General features: G+C 40.0%; 1 protein-coding gene across 1 annotated transcript in view; it reads right to left on the bottom strand.

Moving 5' to 3' along the window:
* Window positions 1-18,551: 18,551 nt before the first annotated feature.
* Window positions 18,552-22,940, bottom strand: part of LOC118768293 (zinc finger protein 271-like) — a 38,979-nt gene continuing 34,590 nt past the window's right edge. Inside the window, exon 4 of the mRNA XM_036514479.1 lies at window positions 18,552-19,830. Within this exon, the coding sequence (XP_036370372.1) occupies window positions 18,839-19,830 (992 nt within the window). The 3' untranslated portion in view covers window positions 18,552-18,838. The remainder of the gene's footprint in view (window positions 19,831-22,940) is intronic.

Consider the following 22,940-nt stretch of genomic DNA (forward strand, 5'->3'; position numbering starts at 1 on the left):
GCAGGCTGTTCCGTTGATCGGATCAGCTGGGACCCCCGTCGTCGTAACTGACGGAGTGCTCCTTTTTATATATATACACACATACATATATACTTACACACACACACATATATATACACACACACACATATATACATATACATACATATGCATACATGCGCTCACACATATATATGCACACACACACACACACATATATACATATACAGACACACGCACACATATATATGCACACACACACATATACATATACATACAGATGCACACACACACACACATATATACATATGCATACACATGCACACACACACATATACATATACAGACACACGAACACACATACATACACATATATACGCACACACACATATACATATAGATGCACACAGACATATACATATGCATACACATGCACACACACACACAAATATATACATATACAGACACATGCACACATATATATACACACACACACATATACATATACGTACAGATGCACACACACACATATACATATGCATACATGTGCACATACACACACATATATACATATACAGACACACGCACACATATACATATACATGAACACACATATATATGCACACACATACACACAGCTAATGATGTAACATAAGTGCAGTGTGTATAAAACTTGTTCAATCATATTCTCCCAGTTGCCATCTTCTCTATTAAACTGTTAAATTGACCTCTGCAAAGGTCACCGAAAGGTCAACTTTGTCATTTCATCATCAATGAGTTGATCTTTCTGCAAAACGAACCCCACCAGCCCTACACCTGCTCCTACCCCACCCTCGCTCCCTTTCAAAAAAACCCCAAAATGTCAACGAAAAAAAGACAAATTTCAAATTATTTTGCTAACCATGTTGCTGATGCTGTTGTTGTTGTATTTGTTGTTGCTGCTGTTGTTGTTGTGTTTTTGCTGTTTTCGTTATTGCTGCTGTTGTTGTTGTATTTGTTGTTGCTGCTGCTGTTTTTGTTGTTGTCTTGTCTATTCTGCACTTGACACAGTTAGTCCTTAATGCTTGTTCTTAAGCTGCACATATAAGTGCTTATATCTCTCATCATCATCATTGTTCGACCGTGGTTGAAACAATGGAATTTACCATGCTACGCCAGACTTCACGGTCCATCATGGCATTACGGAGGTCCTGTTGCTGGATGCCTGTATCCCTGGAGATTACATCAGGGTAGGAGAGTGTGCACCCTCTGGTATTGCGAGTAGATGGCTTCCAGAGGAGAAGAGTAGAAATTGCCTCGTTTTCAGCTCTACAACAATGTCCAGCAAACTGGACTCTTCTACCTTTCACAAGAGATGACACAGGTGGTAGTTTCCCATATATTTGGATTTTGGTTGGATGACGCTTCCACGAGAGATTTTGAGCTCTCATAAGGAAGCGAGTGTAGGTTCCATCCAACCGCCTCTCAAGTTTCTTTGATAACGTCCAGGTTTCTGAGCCATAGAGTAGAATTGGTTCGACTGCGGCTTTGAAGATTTCAAATTTGAAGTCTCTACTTAGATTTGATGACCAGATCTTATGCATGTCATTACAGGCTGACCAGGCCATACCCTTTCTAGTTAGAAAATCTTTTCCAGATGATAATATGTATGACCCAAGAATATTTGTAATCAGAAACCATATTTAAGGGCGCATTGTTGAGGTCACTCCTCCTCATCCATAGCCACCGGTCTTCTCTATCTTTCTTGGTGTTTGTATCTCTTGCAAACTGACTGTAGATTTCTTTCCCTTCCATGCTGTTTCTTTTTTTCCTGTTCATTTCCTCTTTAAATATTTCTTTCATTAAACAATTCTCAGTTTTGATTATGCCAGCCTTCTTTGCAGGTTCCAACAATGGCTCCACTGTATTTTTTACATACCCCACTAAGCTGTTTTCCTCTGCTTTGATACAATCCTGGCAACTGATCAAGCCTCTCCCACCCTTTCCTCTGGACAGGTACAGCCTATCGGTGTCACTCTTAAGGTGGAAGGCTCCGTGTACAGTCAACCTTTTTCTTGTCTTTGTATCCATTTTCTTCAGTTCTTTCTTTTGCCATTTTATAATTCCAGCTCCGTACCGAAGTGATGCTATTGCCTATGTGTTTTTTCCATCCAGTCAATTTTGAGTGCAACACCAATCTTAGTCTTTGGAAATATTCCACCATCGGTAGCTCTTTCATTTCCTTCTCCATTATCTCGTTGAACTCTTGTACACCAAGTTATTCATAGCCTTCCATTTCATTTGTTTAATCAGTTCTCTATCCAGTAATTCTGTCCCTGCTAGGGAGGGTACCTTGTCTCTTTTTAGGTAGATTATTCCACATTTCTTGACTTCAAATTCCATTCTAATATCAGCACTAAAATAGTGAACTGTGTTCACCATGGGACTCACTTGTGCCTCATCCTTGTCATACAGTTTCAAATCCTCCATAAAGAGGAGATGGGTGAATGTTCGGAATTTTCCCTTTAGCTGATGTCCAAGGTTTATTTACTTGAGTACCACGGCTAAGGGGATCATGCAGAGAACAAAAAGCAACAGAGATAAACTATCACCTTGGAAAATACCTCTTCTGACGCCCAGGGTGCCCAATATTTTTCTATAAGATGTCAGTTCAGTTTTCCACCCACCATACTTTTCTTCAGGAAACATGTTCCATTCCTCAAAATTCCAGACAGAGATGGAATCATATCATAAGCTTTGCAATAGTCAATCCAAGTCATTCCTTCTCTTTTAATTGTTTCAGTCATTTGACTGCAGCCATGCTGGAGCACCGCCTTTAGTCGAGCAACTCGACCCCGGGACTTATTCTTTTGTAAGCCCAGTACTTATTCTATCGGTCTCTTTTGCCGAACTGCTAAGTAACGGGGACATAAACACACCAGCATCGGTTGTCAAGCAATGCTAGGGGGACAAACACACTCACACAAACACGCATATATATATATATATACTAGCAGTATCGCCCGGCGTTGCTTGAGTTGTAAGGGAAATAACTATATAAGCATTTTTAGAGAGTTATAGCCAAAAAATAGCAAAAAAATGCATTAAAAATTGAAAAAAAATTAAGGTAAATTTTTTTTTTAAATCGTTGACACATCGTAGATATTTTTAGAGAGTTACTTCCCTTATATAAAAGCGAAAAAAATGCATTAAAATGGAAAAATATGATGGTAAATTTTTTTTAAATCGTAGACTCATCGTAGACGCGCGCTAATACCCGGAAGGGCTCGATATGAATCACGACTATAAGATACCCGCTTTTGGTTAAACTGCACCGCAAAATGTGGGAGTAGTTACGAATCTAAATCGTAGGAGACAGACACACAACTTCACTCTTATATAAAGATGCTTTTTCTTTTCAGTCATAGAGTTAGATTTATGAAGGTCTTCAGTAGAAAATCCTTCGAATTCTGACTCGCTGCTTGATATAATGGAATTCGTATCCATTTTTTGTCAGAATTACAAATTTTGAAAACACAATAGGAACAAATTTCGGAAAAAAATCTCCCATAATTCACAGAATTAAAATTACACTTCGATTTTTGTACAAAACTGTATTTGAAGTGTTTACGAAGTATAATACATGTTTTCACGAATGTACTAAAGAGATTTACTCTGATATTCTCATTTAAATATGAATAGGTAAATTCGGGCGGTTTGGTAACGAAAGGGTTTATATAAGTGTCATCTGTTTATACATAAACGCTGTTTCATACTTTCAGTTTAGTCTTCCTCAAATCACTCTGTCGCTATTTACTCTCTTCCAAGAACATTTTCACTCACTCTTATCTCTTAGCTTGCCATACATTTTACTCATGTATCTATCAGCGAGATAGACAGAAACAAATATTACATCTAGTTTCACTTTATTCGTTGCACACTGTGTGTGTGCGTTTGCGTGTGCTGTAAACCAGACTAAGAAAAGCATTTGACATACACACCAGAATGTGAGTTTTCTGTAAATTTTGCTTAATTAGAGTTTAAATTTTAAAAACTGGACCTGGCAAAACCCGATGCATTCTACTCTTAAAAATGCTAGGTAAATTGTAATTGAAGAAATCCTATATTGTAGATTTCTATAACTGACAAAGGGAGGCAGATAAAATCTGCCTTTTATAATAAGAGATATATATATACATACATATATACGACGGGCTTCTTTCAGTTTCTGTCTACCAAATCCACTCACAAGGCTTTGGTCGGCCCGAGGCTATAGTAGAAGACACTTGCCCAAGGTGCCACGCAGTGGGACTGAACCCGGAACCATGTGGTTGGTAAACAAGCTACTTACCACACAGCCACTCCTTTTGTTTACAATCTTGCATTACCATTTTGTCTATCAATAATTGATCTTTGGTACCATCTCCTTCTACAGCCTTTTTGTTTCATTGGTAATATATAACTCTCATCAACATATTTTTCCACATTAATGAGAAGCAGGGAATTGGGCTGTAATTGTTGTCAGCATTTTTTTTTTGATGCATCCTTCAGACACAACACCGTTCATCCTTTTGTCGACCAGTCCGGGATTTCTCCTCCATTGATCAATGCATTAAATTGCTCTGTGATCAATTTATGGCAACTACTGAACTTTTTTCCAAAATCCTTGTACCCCATCATATCCTGTTGCTTATATTTTAACTCATATTTATAATACTGTCTTCTGCGAAGTGGACAGACTCTTTCTGGGGATAAGAAGCTGTTTGTTTCAGGCTGCTGAGCCATCCAACTGTAGCATTATGTGGTTCTTGCTGACTTTCATCAGCATCAGCGACTAATCTTCCATGTTCTTTATCATCATCTCTTGGTAAAATCTTTTTCGGTCGGTTCTAAATTTGTTTTGCCGGTATTGCTTAATTTGTTGTTCCAACCTAGTTAGCTTTGCCTTTTTTGCGTGTATGCACTGCTTCAGTTCTTCAGTTACAACATTCAGGCCTTTTGTATCAACACCATACTTCTTCCTCGCCTTTTTCAATTTGTGATCATTCTTCGGTTCTCCATTTCTTTTCCTGACAAGTATTGACACTGCACTGTTCAAGGAGTTTATATCTTCTGAAATTCTCCTTTTCTACCAACGTTGTTTATTTCCTCTTCTGTCATTCTTCTATTCTCAGTAGTCCTCAATCTCACCCTTTCTGTCACAATCCTACAAGCAGCCTTGATGAGATTATTTGTTTGTGAGCTATTCTTTGTCTCAACACAAAGGCGGTGAGCTGGCAGAAACAGCACGCCGGGCAAAATGCTTGGCAGTATTTCGTCTGCAGCTACGTTCTGAGTTCAAATTCCGCTGAGGTCGACTTTGCTTTTCATCCTTTCGGGGTCGATAAATTAAGTACCAGTTAAGCACTGGGGTCGATGTAATCGACTTAATCCCTTTGTCTGTCCTTGTTTGTCCCCTTTATGTCTAGCCTCTTGTGGGCAATAAAGAAATAAGAAACGTTAGCATGCTGGGTGAAATGCTTAGTGGTATTTCGTCTGTCTTTACATTCTGAGTTCAAATTCTGCCAAGGTCGACTTTGCCTTTCATCCTTTCGAGGTTGATAAATTAAGTATCAGTTGTGTACTGGAGTCAATCTAATTGGCAGTCCAGTCCCTGCAAATTTCAGGCCTTGTGACTAGAGTAGAAAAGAAATATTTAAGGTGGTGAGCTGGCAGAAAAGTCAGCATGCCGGGCGAAATGCTTAGCAGTGTTTTGTCTGTTATTACATTCTGAGTTCAAAATCTGCCGAAGTCAACTTTGCCTTTCATCCTTCCGAGGTCAATAAATTCAGTACGAGTTGTGCACTGGGGTCGATCTAATCGACTGGCTCCTTCCCCAGAAATTTCAGGCCTTGTGCCTAGAGTAGAAATGACTGTCTCAATACATTATTGACTTTACTCATCTCTTCATTTAGTCTCCATTTTAAATTTAAATAATTTAAATGTTAGATTTTATATATTACATTAATTATGTTTATTTTTATGTTTTTCATTGTTTGATTAGCCTAATAGTGATTTTATCTCCATTTTAATTTACATATATATACATACATCATAATAATAATTTGAGGGAATATTATTCCTAACTTACAGGGAAAAATTCAATCTAGAAATACTAAATCATATTTCACAAAATATAATATATATATATAAATAAATTAGAAAAAACCACCTTTTATCAATTCAAAATGAACAATTAAATTACACCATCTAGAAAATTACATATATTAGAGATATTAAAAATAAAATAACAATAATATACCGATGATTAAGTAATGTGCAAAATTCTTAAAGTCGCACACAAATTCTGACCCTTCTCTATTGAATAGATACAAAATCCTGTTTATTATTAATTGGTCTTCGTTGTTTAAGTAGTCACTGATTTTGATTCTGTCACACTTCACTGTAGTATATTCCTACGAATGCTTATCCATTGCTTCCACCATACCACATATGTTTCTTATATGCCCAGCATCACCCAATTTCCTTCTTTTAATAGATTCTAGCTCCATCGCTCTTAACCATCCATTCTTTCATATCGCTCTTGCTTGGTCTCATAATCTTTCTTCAGTAATTTCAAACAGATCCATTGCCTTCCAATTCTGACGATACACCTGTGGCATAAAAAGGTATTATAAAAGGAGAAAGAGGCTCTCAATCACCAGGCTCCCATAGCTTTTATGGGTTTTCCCACGAGTAACCTTTCAAAGCGACTCCACCTATTGGGAATTTCAATTGTTATATTTTCGTAGTTATCTCTGGGATTTTTACACGGTTTTTTGCAAAACATTTTATGAAGAAATTGTCTTAAAATCTCTCATCAACGCCATTTTTCTATCTCGAACGAATCAAAAGGTCTCAAGGGGAATAACTCAATCAGGTTATTACCTCCCCTATTATTCTGCTAATCCTGTTCTTTTAAAAGAATTATTATTCTATATCTTTATTAATTTCCCCTTTTCTTTCATTAAATTTCAATTCCAGATCCGGTTGTATTCTAAGAAAGCTGGTTCCAATCAAGTGATCCCGGGTTCGATCTCACTACATGGGAACTTGGACCAGTGTCTTCTACAATATAAATATCTATATCTATATATCAACTAAGGTATTTATTGATATGCTGGCTATTGATAAAATTTGTTTTCAAAAAAAAATTTTATCCTACATTAGTTGTAAATTTAATGGTGTTCACTTCTGGATTCTCTCACTCTGAGAAAGTTTCTAGTTCGAATCACACATGTCTCGAGATGTGCCGAAGATTTTCTATTTTGGATATATTTGGGGTACTTAGGTCTGCTCAGGACTTGGTGCTTACTTTTTCCATGGGTATGAGTATTTCATTTATGTCTTACGTATTTATCGCTGGGGAGGAGAAAATTCTTATGAATTAACCCCGAAATTGGGACCAATACGGTAATAACGGATTTTTTAGAAATTTCTATCGGCTTGTTTCAAGACACATAAATTATAATGGTTATTGACAATTTTGTCTTTTTTAGGCATATTTGGCATTAGAATTTTTCTTTTGCCCTTATTTTATAAGTTATTTATATCTATCTATCTATCTATATATATATATATATATATATATATATATATATACACATGTATATATATATATATATATATATACTTTATTTAAAGCAGCAGAAAATTCCACAAAACATCGTGCAGGGGTTTGGTATGATAAACATAAAGAAGTTATTATGCACGTACGCTGCGAAATATATAATAAACCTTTACATAAATAAATAACATGAAATACACGAAGAGACGAACAAAAAGACAAACGGGTCATTCAAAGCCTCTCAAGACCCAAAATAACGTGGTGGTGGAACAATATTGTTGACAGGGCTATTAGAGAAAAGAAACAGGCTTGGAAGGACTGGAAGAACAGTGGTAGCAGGGAATTGTATCAGACAGCCAGAAGGGAAGCTAGGAGACAGGTTTATTTAGCCAGAGAGGAAGCGGATAAGAAAAAATTTGCCAATGTTCTGCGCCGTATGTTTCTCTCTCAAGTAGCATTAAATGGAGAATGGATGTGAGCAGAAAGAGAGTAAGTTCCATTCCAGTTTACAACAATTATAGAATTATTCTCAAACCATAAATGAAGGGTGGAGAGGAGTGAAGGAGGAGTCATGTTTCCTCTGAGAGGTTACAGAAGTATTATTACACTGTTGTTAGAATAGCTGTGGAAAATGTAAGTTGGAATCAAATTTGATGCTAAATTCTTTTATAGTCATGTTCCCAATGAAATATACATAATCAATTTGAACAGTCTTAGTAAAATAACTACTTTCTTTAATTATTAATCAGGTGTTTGGATCAACAAAATTATGAGATAAAGGTGAGAAGGTCAGTAGGGTGTCTATCTGCTTGTAACTATGTAGACTATGCCTTGTTATGGTTTATGTTAGGGTTAGAGCTATGGTCTAGAATTGGCAAGAGATAGCATACTAAATTGTAAATGGCCACGTTTACTGTATGCTAAACTGGCACTAGAGATTTAATGAAACAGTTTACCTATCAGAATTTAAGTCATGAAAGGGTTAGTTAGCATTGTCAACACACTTCACATTTCTCTGTTTCTGTGGGCAATGAAATAAAATACTAGATAAGGAGTGGGTCAATATAGTTGACATTATTTCCTCCTATAAAATTTTTGGCTATGTACCTTTGTTAGAAATTCTTATTTGTATTAATATAAAGTGCGAGCAAGAGAACATCTGTAGGCTTTCCTAAACTGTTAATGTGAATGTAGATGATGTCTTTTTTCAACTTGTGTAAATTAATGTCTGATGAGAATGTGATTCCATGTAGAAGCTGCCATTCTGGAGATAAATGATTGGATAAAATATTTAGTAAAAGGTTCTAGCTGTGAGACATGTTAAAGATGATGATATGGTATACAGCTTACTAATTCACAGGAATAGTAGTGGGTGTTAGGGGTTTTTTGCCCCATGTTTTATTTGAACAATTTGGCTGGATAAAGGGGGCTGTATCCTTGCCTTTTGCATTCCATCTGAGACAAAAGGCAAGAGCTGTGCCTTCAAAACTGGTAAGATTGACGTAGTTGATCTTGAATAAAATGTGTGGATGGCTGCAGAGGAAATAACATAGGCAAGGGAATTTCAGAAGGCTGACAATCTGGTAAGAAAGAATTTAATGCTTAGTTTGCAGGTGAATTACATGCTATGTGATCTTCGAGCCTTTTGTCGCCAGATGCTGTAACATGGCTTGTATCCAATATAGTAGTACCACCACTATTGCGATAAAATGGCCTAAAATATGTGGTACCAGTGTGATAAAATAAGATAATGCAGCAGCAATAACAACATAACTATCTCTCAAGAACCAACAAATATTTCAAATGAACAAACCAACCCACACTCTCGAACTTCACTATGAAATAACACAAACTATATACACTCTCTCGGTTCAGTCCATTCCTCACAAGAGGGTACCTTGGCTCTCATCACAACACTGAGAGTGTAAGAGGTGACTTAAGGTTACTAACTTTGTTCTGCCGACAAATTTCCATTTATTTATTCTTGAGCTTCTCTTACTGCTGGGAACCACCTCTGCCTGGTACTGGCATTTATGCGAACAATGTAGACAATTGACAAGTATCAAATGCCACAATACATAAATTCATTATTTATTAAAATTATCTTCAATTGTAGAAGTATCATAATTACTAAATGGTAATCAATTAGCATATTCAGGGCCATTTAGTCACCTACCAATCTGGTTGACACACTAGTCAAATTGACTACATCCTCACTAGGAAACAGGAAAGATGACTATTTGTAAATGCCCAAACCTTCCCAGGTGAAGAATGTACCCCACAACATAGATTAGTAGTTAGCGACTTCAGGATCAGGGCTAAATGGATGCCCAGAAGACGACCAGAATGGAGGAGAAGGGTCTGGAAGCTTAAGGATCCTGCAAAAAGAGATTGAGAGACATATTACTCAAAGCTGTGGAAGACAACTGGAGATTTCTACAGGACAACATTTTGAGGGCTAGTGACCAGATCTGTGGATGGTGCAAAGTTTCCTCTCAAACCAAGGTAACGTGGTGGTGGAACAATGTTGTTGACAGGGCTAGTAAGGAAAAGAAACAGGCTTTGAAGGACTGGAAGACCGGTGATAGCAGGGAGTTGTATCAGACTGCCAAAAGGGAAGCTAGGAGATAGGTTTATTTGGCCAGAGGGGAAGCATCATCATCATCGTTTAACGTCCGCTTTCCAGGTGCCAGACGAGGCTGGCGAACAGCCACAGGTGCCAGACACAGGTGCCAGACGAGGCTGGCGAACAGCCACGCTCGGATGGTGTTTTTTACGTGCCACCGGCACGGAGGCCGGTCATTACGGTACTGGCTATGGCCACGTTCGGATGGTTTTCATATGTGCCACCGGCACTGGTACCACAAAACTACAAATTCCATTAATGTTCATCAAGTTTGCTTTTGATTTTGTCCATTTTCACTTGCCTCAACAGGTCTTCACAAGTAGAGTTATGTGTCCCAAGAAGGAAGGTATGCATAGGTGCACTGACTATGTTCCAGGTAGGGGCCATGGGTTATGGCCTCACTTGTCCAGCCGGGTCTTCTCACGCACAGCATACTTCCAAAGGTCTCGGTCTCTGGTCATTTCCTCGGTGAGACCTAAAGAGCGAAGGTCGTTCTTCACCACCTTGGCCCAGGTTTTCCTGGGTCTGCCTCTTCCACAGGTTCCCTCAACCGCCAGGGTGTGGCACTTTTTCACACAACTATCTTCATCCATTCTTACTACGTGTCCATACCAGTGTAGACGCCTCTCTTGCACACCACATCTGATGCTTCTTAGGTCCAACTTTTCTCTCAAAGCACTTACACTCTTTCTGGTATGAACACTGACATTACACATCCAACGGAGCATACTGGCTTCATTTCTTGCAAGCTTACGCATATCTTCAGCAGTCTCGGCCCATGTTTCACTGCCATGTTTCGCACACATGCGTCATACAGTCTGCCTTTTACTCTGAGCGAGAGGCCTTTTGTCAGCAGCAGAGGTAAGAGCTCTCTGAACTTTGTCCAGGCTATTCTTACTCTAACAGTTACACTTTCGGCACACCCACCCCCGCTACTGACTTGGTCACCTAGGTAACGGAAACTATCAACTATTTCAAGTTTTTCTCCCTGGAATGTGACGGAAGATGGTCTCTGCGCACTTTCAGTGTTTATTGCACCAGAGCATCTGCCACATACAAAAACTATTTTCCTAGTTAGCCTTCCTTTGACATTGCTGCACCTCTTATGTGTCCATAGCTTACACTTGGTGCATATTATAGAGTTCCTACCTACGCCTTTTCTACAGATCGAGCAGGGCCATCTACCTGATGGCGTTTGAAATTTGTCTACCTTCCTACTTATTAGGACTTTGGTTTTAGCTAGATTGACTCTAAGGCCCTTTGATTCTAATCCTTGCTTCCACACCTGAAACTTCTCCTCGAGTTCCGATAGTGATTTAGCAATTAGAGCAAGGTCGTCAGCATAGAGGAGCTCCCAGGGGCATCCTGTCTTGAATTCCTCTGTTATTGCCTGGAGGACTATGATAAATAGGAGGGGGCTGAGGACTGAGCCTTGGTGGACCCCAACCTCCACCCGGAATTCTTTGCTGTACTCATTGCCAACCCTCACCTTACTAACAGCGTCCCTGTACATGGCACGCACAGCTCTCACTAACCATTCATCTATACCTAGTTTCCTCATTGACCACCAGATAAGGGAATGGGGGACCCTGTCAAAGGCTTTCTCCAAGTCAACAAAAGCCAGGTACAGAGTTTTATCTTTCGCTAGGTATTTCTCCTGCAGCTGTCTCACCAGAAATATGGTATCAGTGGTGCTTTTCCCTGGCATGAAACCAAACTGCATCTCGTCTAGGTTGACTCTCTCTCTAATCAGTTGGGCTATGACGCTTTCCGTAACCTTCATTACCTGATCCAACAGCTTGATACCTCTGTAATTACTTGTATCTAGAGCATCACCCTTACCTTTGTAGCAGTTGACTATTATGCTACTACACTAGTCATTGGGTATGACTCCTTCGTGTATCCCCTGGTTAACTATATGGGTGACTAGGTTATAGCCGACACTGCCAGATATTTTGAGCATCTCAGCAGTAATTCCTGATGGGCCTGGGGCTTTCCCTGTCTTCATGCTACTAATTGCCTTAACTACCATGGAACTGTCAACTCGGATAGCTGGTCCCTCTATTGGGTCAACATTCAGCAGACTCTCTTTATCCCATTCATTTTCTTTGTTGAGCAACCTTTCATAGTGGCATCTCCAAACCTCTCTCTTTGCATCCTCATTCAGCGCAAGTGAACCATCATCCATGCGAACACATTTCTCTCCTACCACATCACGATTCTCTCTCACACACTGTCTTGCCACACGAAACACCTCAAGTCTTTCATCCTCATGGCGCAGAACATTGGCAAATTTTTTCTTATCTGCTTCCCCTCTAGCTAAATATACCTGTCTCCTAGCTCCTCTTTTCGCAGTCTGATACAATTCCCTACTACCGCCTTTCCTCCAGTCCTTCGAAGCCTGTCTCTTGTCTCTAATAGCCCTGTCTACAACACTGTTCCACCACCACGTTACCCTGGGATGAGATGGGACTTTGCTCCATCCACAGATCTGGTCAGTGGCTTTCAGCAGATTGTCCCGTAGAAACCTCCAGTTGGCTTCCACATTTTGTGATGCTATATCCCCTTCTATTTCGTCGAAAGCTTTGAGTAGAACTTCTCTAAATCTCCGTCCATTTACAGGATATTTAAGTTTCCAGACTCTTCTCCTCCGAACTGGTCTTATTCTGGGCATCCATTTGGCCCTGATTCTGAAGTCGCTAACTACTAATCTATGTTGAGGGGTACATTCCTCACCTGGGAAGGTTTTGGCATTAATAAGCAGCCCCTTTTTCCTCTTTCTGGCGAGGATGTAGTCGATCTGGCTAGTTTGTCTGCCAGAACGGTAGGTGACTAGGTGAGAGGTGGGTCTCCTGAAGTTGGTATTGCAAATCATAAGGTCATTTGCATCGCAGAACTCCAGCAGCCTGGTTCCCTCCTCATTGCGAGAGCCAAAACCGTGGCCTCCGTGTATGCCGTGGAAGCCCCCGACATGCCGTCCAACATGTCCATTGAAATCACCTGCCACAAAGAGAAGGTCACTGTCATTTGTCAACGAGGTAGTCAGTAATAGGGTGTCATAGAATCGGTCTTTCTGTCCTTCTGGTAGCCCCGGCTGAGGGGCATACGCCGAGATAATGGTTGCTGACCTATGATAAAGCACTAGTCTAATCTTAATGATTCTTTCACATACTCTGACTACCTTATCAACCCATTTCTCTGCAAGAAGTATACCCACGCCCCCAACCCCGTCAGTGTTCCCTGCCCAGAAAATCTTGTACCTGTATTCCTTGCCTGTGAGGAACCTAGCAGAACCTCCTCTCCACCTTACTTCTTGGATGCAGCACAAATCCACACGTCTCCGTTCAAGCAGCTCGACAATCTCACCAGACCTACCTTTCAATGTGCCAACATTGAGTGTGCCAACCCTGAGGGTGTGAGGGGTGTGGGCCTGTGGGACCCAGGGATGGGGGACAGAAGTGTCATGTACCTGAAAAGAAGAAGGCTTGCGATTGGCAGATTTCATAAAGAGACACTAGACTACAACCTTCATACACTACAGTTTTTGCACTATATGATCGAATAAGCCCTACGATAGGGGCGTGGGAGTGTCTGCTTGAGGGGGGAAGCACAAGTAGACTGAGGTACTAAACTTCCAGTTTTGGTGGAGGGGGTGGGAGGGCGGGCGTACCGCGAAAGAGCAAATGCCGAAATTATTTTAGGGAATTTTGGGAGAAAAGGACATCCCTGAAATAAAAGAGGAATATAGAAAATGCATCGAAAAAGACAAATAGGAAGCTAGCGGCGTCATGTTTACAAGACAGAGAGATAAAATAAAATATAGAGAGGAGGGAGATAGAGAGATAGTCAATAGAGAGGGGAGAAGGTATCAGGGTTACAGATCAGCGCCTAAACGGTAATGAAACAAGGTTATGAGTCAAAATATCTTAGCTGCACATTTCTGAAATCCAAGTTTATCATCTGAAGCAAAGCAATGAGGAATCGAGTAGAGGCAGGAACCGAGCAAACGCTGGTTTATATAGAGATTAGGGGTTTTTCTGGGGGTGGGGGGGGGACGATTGGCGTGTTAGATAGAAGAGGGGGAAAGAGAGAGAGAGAAGGGAGACACCACAAGGGAGAAATCTCTATGGCAGGACGAGGTTCGAAATAAAAAAAACTTAATGAAACAGGAAATGCCGAAAACGCGAGACAGGCTAAAAGCCGAAGTTATTTTAGGGAATTTTGGGAGAAAAGGACATCCCTGAAAAAGGAAAAATTTGCCAATGTTCTGCGCCGTGATGACCAAAGACTTGAAGTATTTTCCTGTTGCCAGACAGTGTATGAGAGAGAATCGCGATGTCCGAGGAGAGAAATGTGTCCTCATGGGTGACGGTTCACTTGCTTTAAACGAAGCTGCAAAGAGACAGGTTTGGAGACGCCATTATGAAAGTTTGCTAAATAAAGTGAATGAATGTGAAAAAGAGAGTCTGCCGAATGCCAGCCCAACAGAGGGACCAGCTATCTATCTAAATTGACAGTGCCTTGGTAGGTAAAGCAATTAAGGGTATGAAGACAGGGAAAGCCCCCGGACAATCAGGAATCACCACAGAGATGCTCAAAATATCTGGCAGTGTCGGCTATAGCCTAGTCAACCAGGTGATACATGAAGGAGTCATACCCAATGACTGGTGTAGCAGCACCATAGTCAACTGCTAACAAAGGTAAAGTTGACACATTAGATACAAATAATTACAGAGGTATCAAGTTGTTGGATCAGGTAATGAAGGTCATGGAGAGGGTCATAGCCCAAGTAATTAGGGAGAGAGGCAGTTTAGATGAGATGCAGTTTCGGTTCATGCCAGGGGAAAGCACCACTGATGCTATATTTCTGATAAGACAGATGCAGGAGAAATAGCTAGTCCAAGATAAAACTCTGTACCTGGCTTTCATTGACAGGGTCCCCCGATCCCCTATCTGGTGGTCAATGAGGAGACTAGGGATGGATGAATGTTTATTGAGAGCTGTACAAGCCATGTACAGTAAGGTGAGGATTGGCAACGAGTACAGTGAAGAATATCGGGTAGGGGTAAGGGTCAACCTATGATCAGTCCTCAGCCCCCTCTTATTCATTATAGTCCTCCAGGCAATAACAGAGGAATTCAAGACAGGCTGCTCCTCTATGCTGATGACCTTGCACTAATAGCAGAGTCACTGCCGGAACTGGAGCCAAAGGTTAGGGCGTGGAAGCAAAGTCTAGAATTGAATGGCCTTAGGGTTAACCTAGCCAAAACCAAAGTTTTAGTTAGTGTGCAGGCTGTCAAATCACAAACTCCTCTGTAGAAAAGGCTTTTGGTACAAATGCCATACGATGCACCCGGTGTAAGCTATGGACACATATGCAGCAATATCAAAGGAAGGTTAACTGGGAAAATTATTTCTTGTGTGGGGCAATAAACACTGAAGGTGTTCAGAAAACAGCTTCCATTACATGCCTGGGGAAGAAACTAGAAGTAGTAAATACTTTCTACTGCCTAGGCGACCAAGTATGTAGTGGGAGTGATTGCTCTGCAAGTGTAGCAACTAGAGTAATAATAGCCTGGGCAAATTCAGGGAGCTCCTACCTCTGCTGGCAGCTAATGACCTCTCACTCAGGGGGAAAGGTGGACTGTATGATGCATGTGTGTGAACTGCCATGCTATACGGCAGTGAAACATGGGCCATGAATGCCGAGGACATGCGTAAGCTTGAGTCAAGTAAAACCAATACCGTGCTGGGGGCCGGTGACCCGCTGGCTGGTTCCTGTGCCGATGGGACATAAAGAACACCCACTACACTCTCAGAATAGTTGGCGTTAGGAAAGGCATTTAGATGTAGAAATTATGCTAGACTACATTGGAGCCTGTTGCAGCAGCTGGCTCTCCAAGATTTCAGTCAAACTGTCCAACCCATGCCATCATGGAAAACGGACGTTAATCGATGATGATGATGACGACGATGATGATGATTATATTAGTAATAAAGTTGGATGCAGGCAAGCGATTTGTAGTAGAGAGCAATAGCGTTCGAAGCGAGAAAAGAGTTGGCGGCCAGCGACAGGCGGTGCGATCAATCGAAAAGCCGTCATCTCGGCAGCGAAATCTCCCGCGAGTGTGTGTCCGGTAGCGTACGTAACACACGGACGCATCGCATTTATGTACGTGGCTAAGGAAGCTATTGCTCTCTAATAATTGCTTGCTTTTTATTTACTTAATGCATTCTTCACTTCGGCATACTGGGCAGAGATCGCATCGCATTCATGCACGCATTAGCTGTTTACATTAACTACGTCACAAAATAGCTGTCTACGGCACAGTAACAGTATGTTTAGACGCAACAAATGATTTCAGCTCAAAGCAGAGAATACGATTGGTTACACAGCTCAAAACAGAGATTATGATTGGTTAAAATTCGAAGAATTAAACCACGTAAAACTTACAAAATACAATTTTCTCAAAAAACTAAGTGAAATTAATGTTTTCTTTTGACACATTCTACCAGTATACGAAGTTTCAAATTGTTTAGTTAACTAGAAAATTCCGTCCATCAAAAGGAAAAGATCCAAATTGGATATATATATATATATATATCAAAGTATTAATGTTGATGATAATAATATATATATATATGTATGTATGTATATTAAGTATAAATACATATATATACATACGTGTATATTCATGCAAGCTGCCGCATACAGACGCATGCACAGCAACTAACAAAAAGAAACAGCTCCAATAATGGACATGGTCAAGAACCAGTGAAGAGGTTGCAAGAAGTAAGGAATATTTTAGAAAATAAATAAATGAACGGTCCTCAAAAGTAAACCTCCGAATTGTTTTCCCACAAAATTCCTACCTTCTCGGAATCTATATCGTCCGAGGTATATTTGTAGAAAATTTCATTAAAAAATATAACATCTATTTTCTTGAAAGTTAAGAAGAATTGAAGTTCACGCCGCTGAATTTTCCGAAACTCCTCATACCGAAAGTACTTTCCTACAAAAGTTTTGTATATTCGGAATCTACATACTATAACAAATATTCGTAGAATATTTAATTAAAGTTACAATCATCCAAAGTGGTGGGGCATGAATCTGTAGATATGCCGGTTCTCCGTTTGTTTTTACTCGTTAATCACGTTTTCTTCTCATTTTACAAATAAATTTCCTCTATATCACATCTAACAGCCGATAATAGGTTTTCAGAAACAACAAACCAACATTTCAGTTTGGAAGTTATTATTTAAGAATTCTATTAATTACATTGTTATTAGTAGTATTATTATCATCATTGTCAACTTACCGTATTCAGTCAAAAACTGCAAATCACAGACCGATAACTAATTAGTCTAATTAATAATAACGATGTCAATTTCAAAGCACCTTGCACACACGGGAAGCCAGTAAGTGTATGACGTCATCAAGAGTGAAAGCGTGCCGTTTTGTGGCTGACCAATCGACGGCTGGAATGAACTATTATAGAAGTTACTTCCCTTCGTTTCATAGTATTTCTGTAATTCTCTCACAGATGGCTCTACTGACAGGAGGGATTCCCTCCAGTATCCCCCTATTCTATTAATATCTGTATTGTGTGTCAAGGCGCTCATTTGAGGGAATGATTTGCCACAGATCTCGCACTGATATATCTTCTCTCCTGTAAGAATATATTTCTGTTTAGCTAAAATGCTAAATAGAAAATCTCACAGTGATAAAATCTTTATTATGATCCTGAGATCGAACATAGAAAACGACATAACAGTACAAAGAGTTACAAAAATGGGATCTTTTCCTTTTGAACGGCAGTTTTCAACACAATTTCTAGTTAACTAAACACTTTAAAACTTCGTATGCTGGTTCAATGTGTCAAAATAAAACTTTTTTTTCTCTTGGCTTTCTTGAGAAAATTGTAATTTGTAAGTTTAACGTAGATGAATTTTTCGAATTTTAACCAATCCTATGCCCTCTCTTGAGCTAAAATCATTTGCTGTGTCTAAAACAGACAACATCCTGTCATTAACCCTTCAACTGCAGGATGCATTTCCTAATGTCAACCCTTCTACAGAGTGCACTGGGTGTCATTTTTTCTTTTTTATGTGACAACAAAACCGACAGGGTCCCCAAGGACCCTGCAAGACCAAGTAGCTCAAAACTGGCAGGGAGGAAGGTAGTATTGAAGGAACGTCACTTTGTGCCCGTTGACAGGTTTAAGGGAGAAAGGGAACAGGGTCCAGATATAGTGCAAAAAAAACAAGCACAAAATAAATATTTTATTCATTATTCTTTATTAAGAAATTCCTATAACTGATGAAAGGAAAAAGCCTGTGTTTTAGCAGACCACTTAGTGTTAATTATTGTTATGACTTAATAAATTTTGACATTGAGACAGTAACACGTCTCTGTGAATAGCCACATGTTTATGCATGTGGCTTTTTCGAGAGAATCATTTGCCACACATGTCACACTGACATGGCTACTCTCATATAGGGATTCGTTCATGGACAGTTAAGTTAAGTCTATGAGAGAATGCTTTAACACAGACATGACCATTATATAGGTTGTGTCTGGTATGAAGATTTTCGTGTGTAGTTACAACACCATTTCCAAAAAATGAATTACAACAACTAATGCAAGGTTATGGCTTCTCTACTCCATGTGTATGTGTGTGTCTATTCAACTGATGCCTTTGAGAAAATGACTCACCACAGATCTCACAATGATAAGGTTTCTCACCAGTATGAATACGATTGTGAGTAACGAAATGACTATTAAGAGAGAATGATTTATCACAGATATCACAGTGATATGGTCTCTCTCCTGTATGAGTAAGTCTGTGCCTAGTCAATTGACTATTATGAGAGAATGACTTACCACAAATATCACAGTGATAAGGTTTCTCACCAGTATGTGTACGTATGTGATCAACCAAATGACTTTTACAAGAGAATGATTTACCACAGATATCGCAACGATATGGTTTTTCTCCTGTATGTGTACGTTTGTGTATAACCAAGCCGCGACTACGACAGAATGATTTATCACAGATATCACAATGATAAGGTTTCTCACCAGTATGTGTAGGCTTGTGATTAGTCAAGTGATGACTTTGAGAGAATGATTTACCACAGATATCACAATGATATGGCCTCTCTCCTGTATGAATACGTTTGTGTCTTCGTAAGGCACTATTTTCAATGAATGATTTACCACAGATATCACAATGATATGGCTTCTCTCCTGTATGAATGCGATTGTGAGTAACCAAATCACTATTTTCAAAGAATGATTTACCACAGATATCGCATTGGTATGGCCTCTCTCCTGTATGAATACGTTTGTGTCTTCGTAAGGCACTATTTTCTAAGAATGATTTACCACAGATATCACAATGATATGGCTTCTCTCCTGTATGAATGCGATTGTGAGTAACCAAATTACAATTATAAGAGAATGATTTACCACAGATCTCACAATGATATGGTTTCTCTCCTGTATGAATACGTTTGTGACTTCGTAAGTTAATATTTTTAGAGAATGATTTACCACAGATATCACAATGATAAGGTTTCTCACCAGAATGACTGCGATTGTGATCAACCAAATTACTATTACAAGAGAATGATTTACCACAGATATCACAATGATAAGGTTTCTCACCAGTATGTGTAGGCTTGTGATTAGTCAAGTGATGACTTTGAGAGAATGATTTACCACAGATATCACAATGATAGGGTTTCTCTCCCGTATGAATACGTTTGTGTAAAGTCAAGATACTTCTTCGAGAGAATGATTTACCACAGATCTCACAATGATATGGCTTCTCTCCCGTATGTGTACGTGTGTGATCAACCAAATGACTGTTACAAGAGAATGATTTACCACAAATCTCACAATGATAAGGTTTCTCTCCTGTATGTGTAAGTCTGTGTTTAGTCAAGATACTGCTTCGAGAGAATGATTTACCACAGATATCGCAATGATATGGCTTCTCTCCCGTATGTGTACGTTTGTGTCTAACAATGTCACCACTGTAAGAAAATGATTTTCCACAGATCTCACAGTGATATGGCTTTTTCTCTTTATCAAGATTTTCCGATTCAGTTAAATTATTCATCATGAGTGAATTACTTAGCATACACTTCACAATGATAAAGTGTTTTTCATTTCCATGAATACATTTCTGTTCACTTTTGTCACTTCATTCAGATAACATTTTAATGCAATGTTTCTTCCATACATTCCACAGAAAGAAAAATATTTCGCTGTTCCTTGTTATAGACTGTATTTATATACAGAGGTAGACTTATTCATGAATGCTCCTTATAAATATACTGTCTTCCTTTAGGTGATGAGAATATCAAAGACACTTCTCAATGGAGAGATTTCCTTCACGTCAACACGTTGTGATATTCTGAAATAGGAAAAGAAGCAGTAAGATAAAACTGGATTGTTGACCAACATAAGTAATTCAACATTACAGATTTTATATCACTACCATTGTCATGCATTTACTGTCCATGCTTGCATAAGTAGATTGAGTTGGAAGGTGTTAGAAGCTAATGGGAATGGAGCTAGCCAAAACGAAAATATAGTGGGCATAACATGACCAGAGTAGTGAGTTGATGCCATCCAGAATTTCACAGAGCAAAGTTGCCACAAGTGAAATGGGCTGTTTATGAAGTGATCAGAGTTAATGATAAAGAAGCATTGTTACTCGTCTGCCGCCTTTCCGCTAACTAATTAAAACTCCCACTTCTCTTCATGGGCACTGAATTGCCCTCTAGGATCCATACGTGCCCACCCTGATGGGCTGGAGAATGACATAGCAGAACAGAGCTATGGTGTGACAACTAAAATAGCTTTCCTGACTTGCTACAATATTAAATACTGGCAGAATCACTAAGATGCCGGATTAATTGCTTAACAGCATTTCGTTTGTAAATAGCTTTGTCAAACTAGAGATAAAAGCAATCAGGAATGGGAGTGTGTCTGTGCATTGTTTATTTCTCTTCAATCAGGTACACACTGTGAGGGTGAGTACAATCGATCATTTGAACATCCAGATGCCCCTCCCACCTAGCAAGGAGTCCCTTCTCTGAAGACCAGCTTGCTAGCTAGCCCACAGTGAAAGTCCCTCTTTATATTTCGTCTGTCATGAGTTGGTGCCCCAAACGTCTTTCCTTTCAAAGCATGACTTCTACTGAGGTCGACTTTCATCCTTTCAAGGTAAATAAAAGAAGCAGTAGAGCACTCGAGTCCCTGAAATTAACTTGTCCCCTTCCTACAAATTTCAGGTTTTGCATTTAAAAATACAACAAAAAAAAATCATTATTATTATTATTATCATCATCAACATTAATATTTTATAAACCCCAAAAAGTAGAGTCTACTCATGGAGCAAAATCCTGACTCCGAATACATCTTACAATTTCATGAGTCCTTTATTAAAAAAAGGGACAACGGTAATTATTCTCCTTCCTCTCGCAGGTGTTACGACCACTCACGGAAATGGCGACACACGTCTTTGTGAGCAGAAGGATCTCCTCAGTAGAATCAATAGCTGCAAACCCTCTGAACACCTCACAGGTTGTGTCCGGGTAGAATGGATATAATTCGCCTCTACTCATCTATAGACAGAGATTTTCTTGTGGGGTGCTTGTAAAGACAAGAACATTACATACATTGGTGAGACATCTAGAAGCATTGCAGGGGGATGAAATAAAAATTAGAGGCAGCATGACCACATAACCAGTCCTCCATACTCTACCAAAGGTACTACTCAAAAAGAATGGTCCCGGTGCGTGCACTTGTGCTAGTCCGTCGTGACTGGTCGATCCTTCAACGACTACCTAGCGCGAGTATGCAAATTAACAGACGCGCGCATAATGATATATGTATATAATGGCTGAATATATATCAAATAAAATGGGTTTTGTCTTAAACAAAGTAAATAAAAGACTTAACAAAAGAAATTACTTACTTTGTGTTTTATTTTCTTTGTTTAAAAAAAATTATTTGTTAAAATAAACCTCATACATGTCTAGCGCATGCAAGTGTGATTTTTAGTCGCGCACTCGCGTTATGTAGTCTTTGTAAGATCGATTAGTCACGACTAGCTAGCACCGGGACCACGCTTATATAAAAGTACCCATATATATATCAGGGCCCCCGTGCAGGTGACACGTAAAAGCACCATCCATTCGTAGCCGTTTGCCAGCCCTGTCTGGCCCCCGTGTCGGTGGCACGTAAAAGCACCAGCCGTTTGTGTTCGTTGCCAGCCTGGCCTGGCCCCCGTGCCGGTGACACGTAAAAGCACCATCCGTTTGTGGCCGTTTGCCAGCTCTGTCTGGCCCCCGTGCCGGTGACAGGTAAAAGCACCATCCGTTCGTGGCCGTTTGCCAGCCCTGTCTGGCACCCATGTCGGTGACATGTAAAAGCACCATCCGTTCTTGGCCGTTTGCCAGCCCTGTCTGGCACCCATGTCGGTGACATGTAAAAGCACCATCCGTTCGTGTCCGTTGCCAGCCTGGCCTGGCCCCCGTGCCGGTGACACCTAAAAGCACCATCCGTTCGTGGCCGTTTGCCAGCCCTGTCTGGCCCCCGTGTCGGTGGCATGTAAAAGCACCATCCGTTCGTGTCCATTGCCAGCCTGGCCTGGCCCCCGTGCCGGTGACACGTAAAAGCACCATCCGTTCGTGGCCGTTTGCCAGCCCTGTCTGGCCCCCGTGTCGGTGGCA

Source organism: Octopus sinensis, linkage group LG28 (genome assembly GCF_006345805.1).
Source record: "Octopus sinensis linkage group LG28, ASM634580v1, whole genome shotgun sequence".
Taxonomy (NCBI): Eukaryota; Metazoa; Mollusca; class Cephalopoda; order Octopoda; family Octopodidae; genus Octopus; species Octopus sinensis.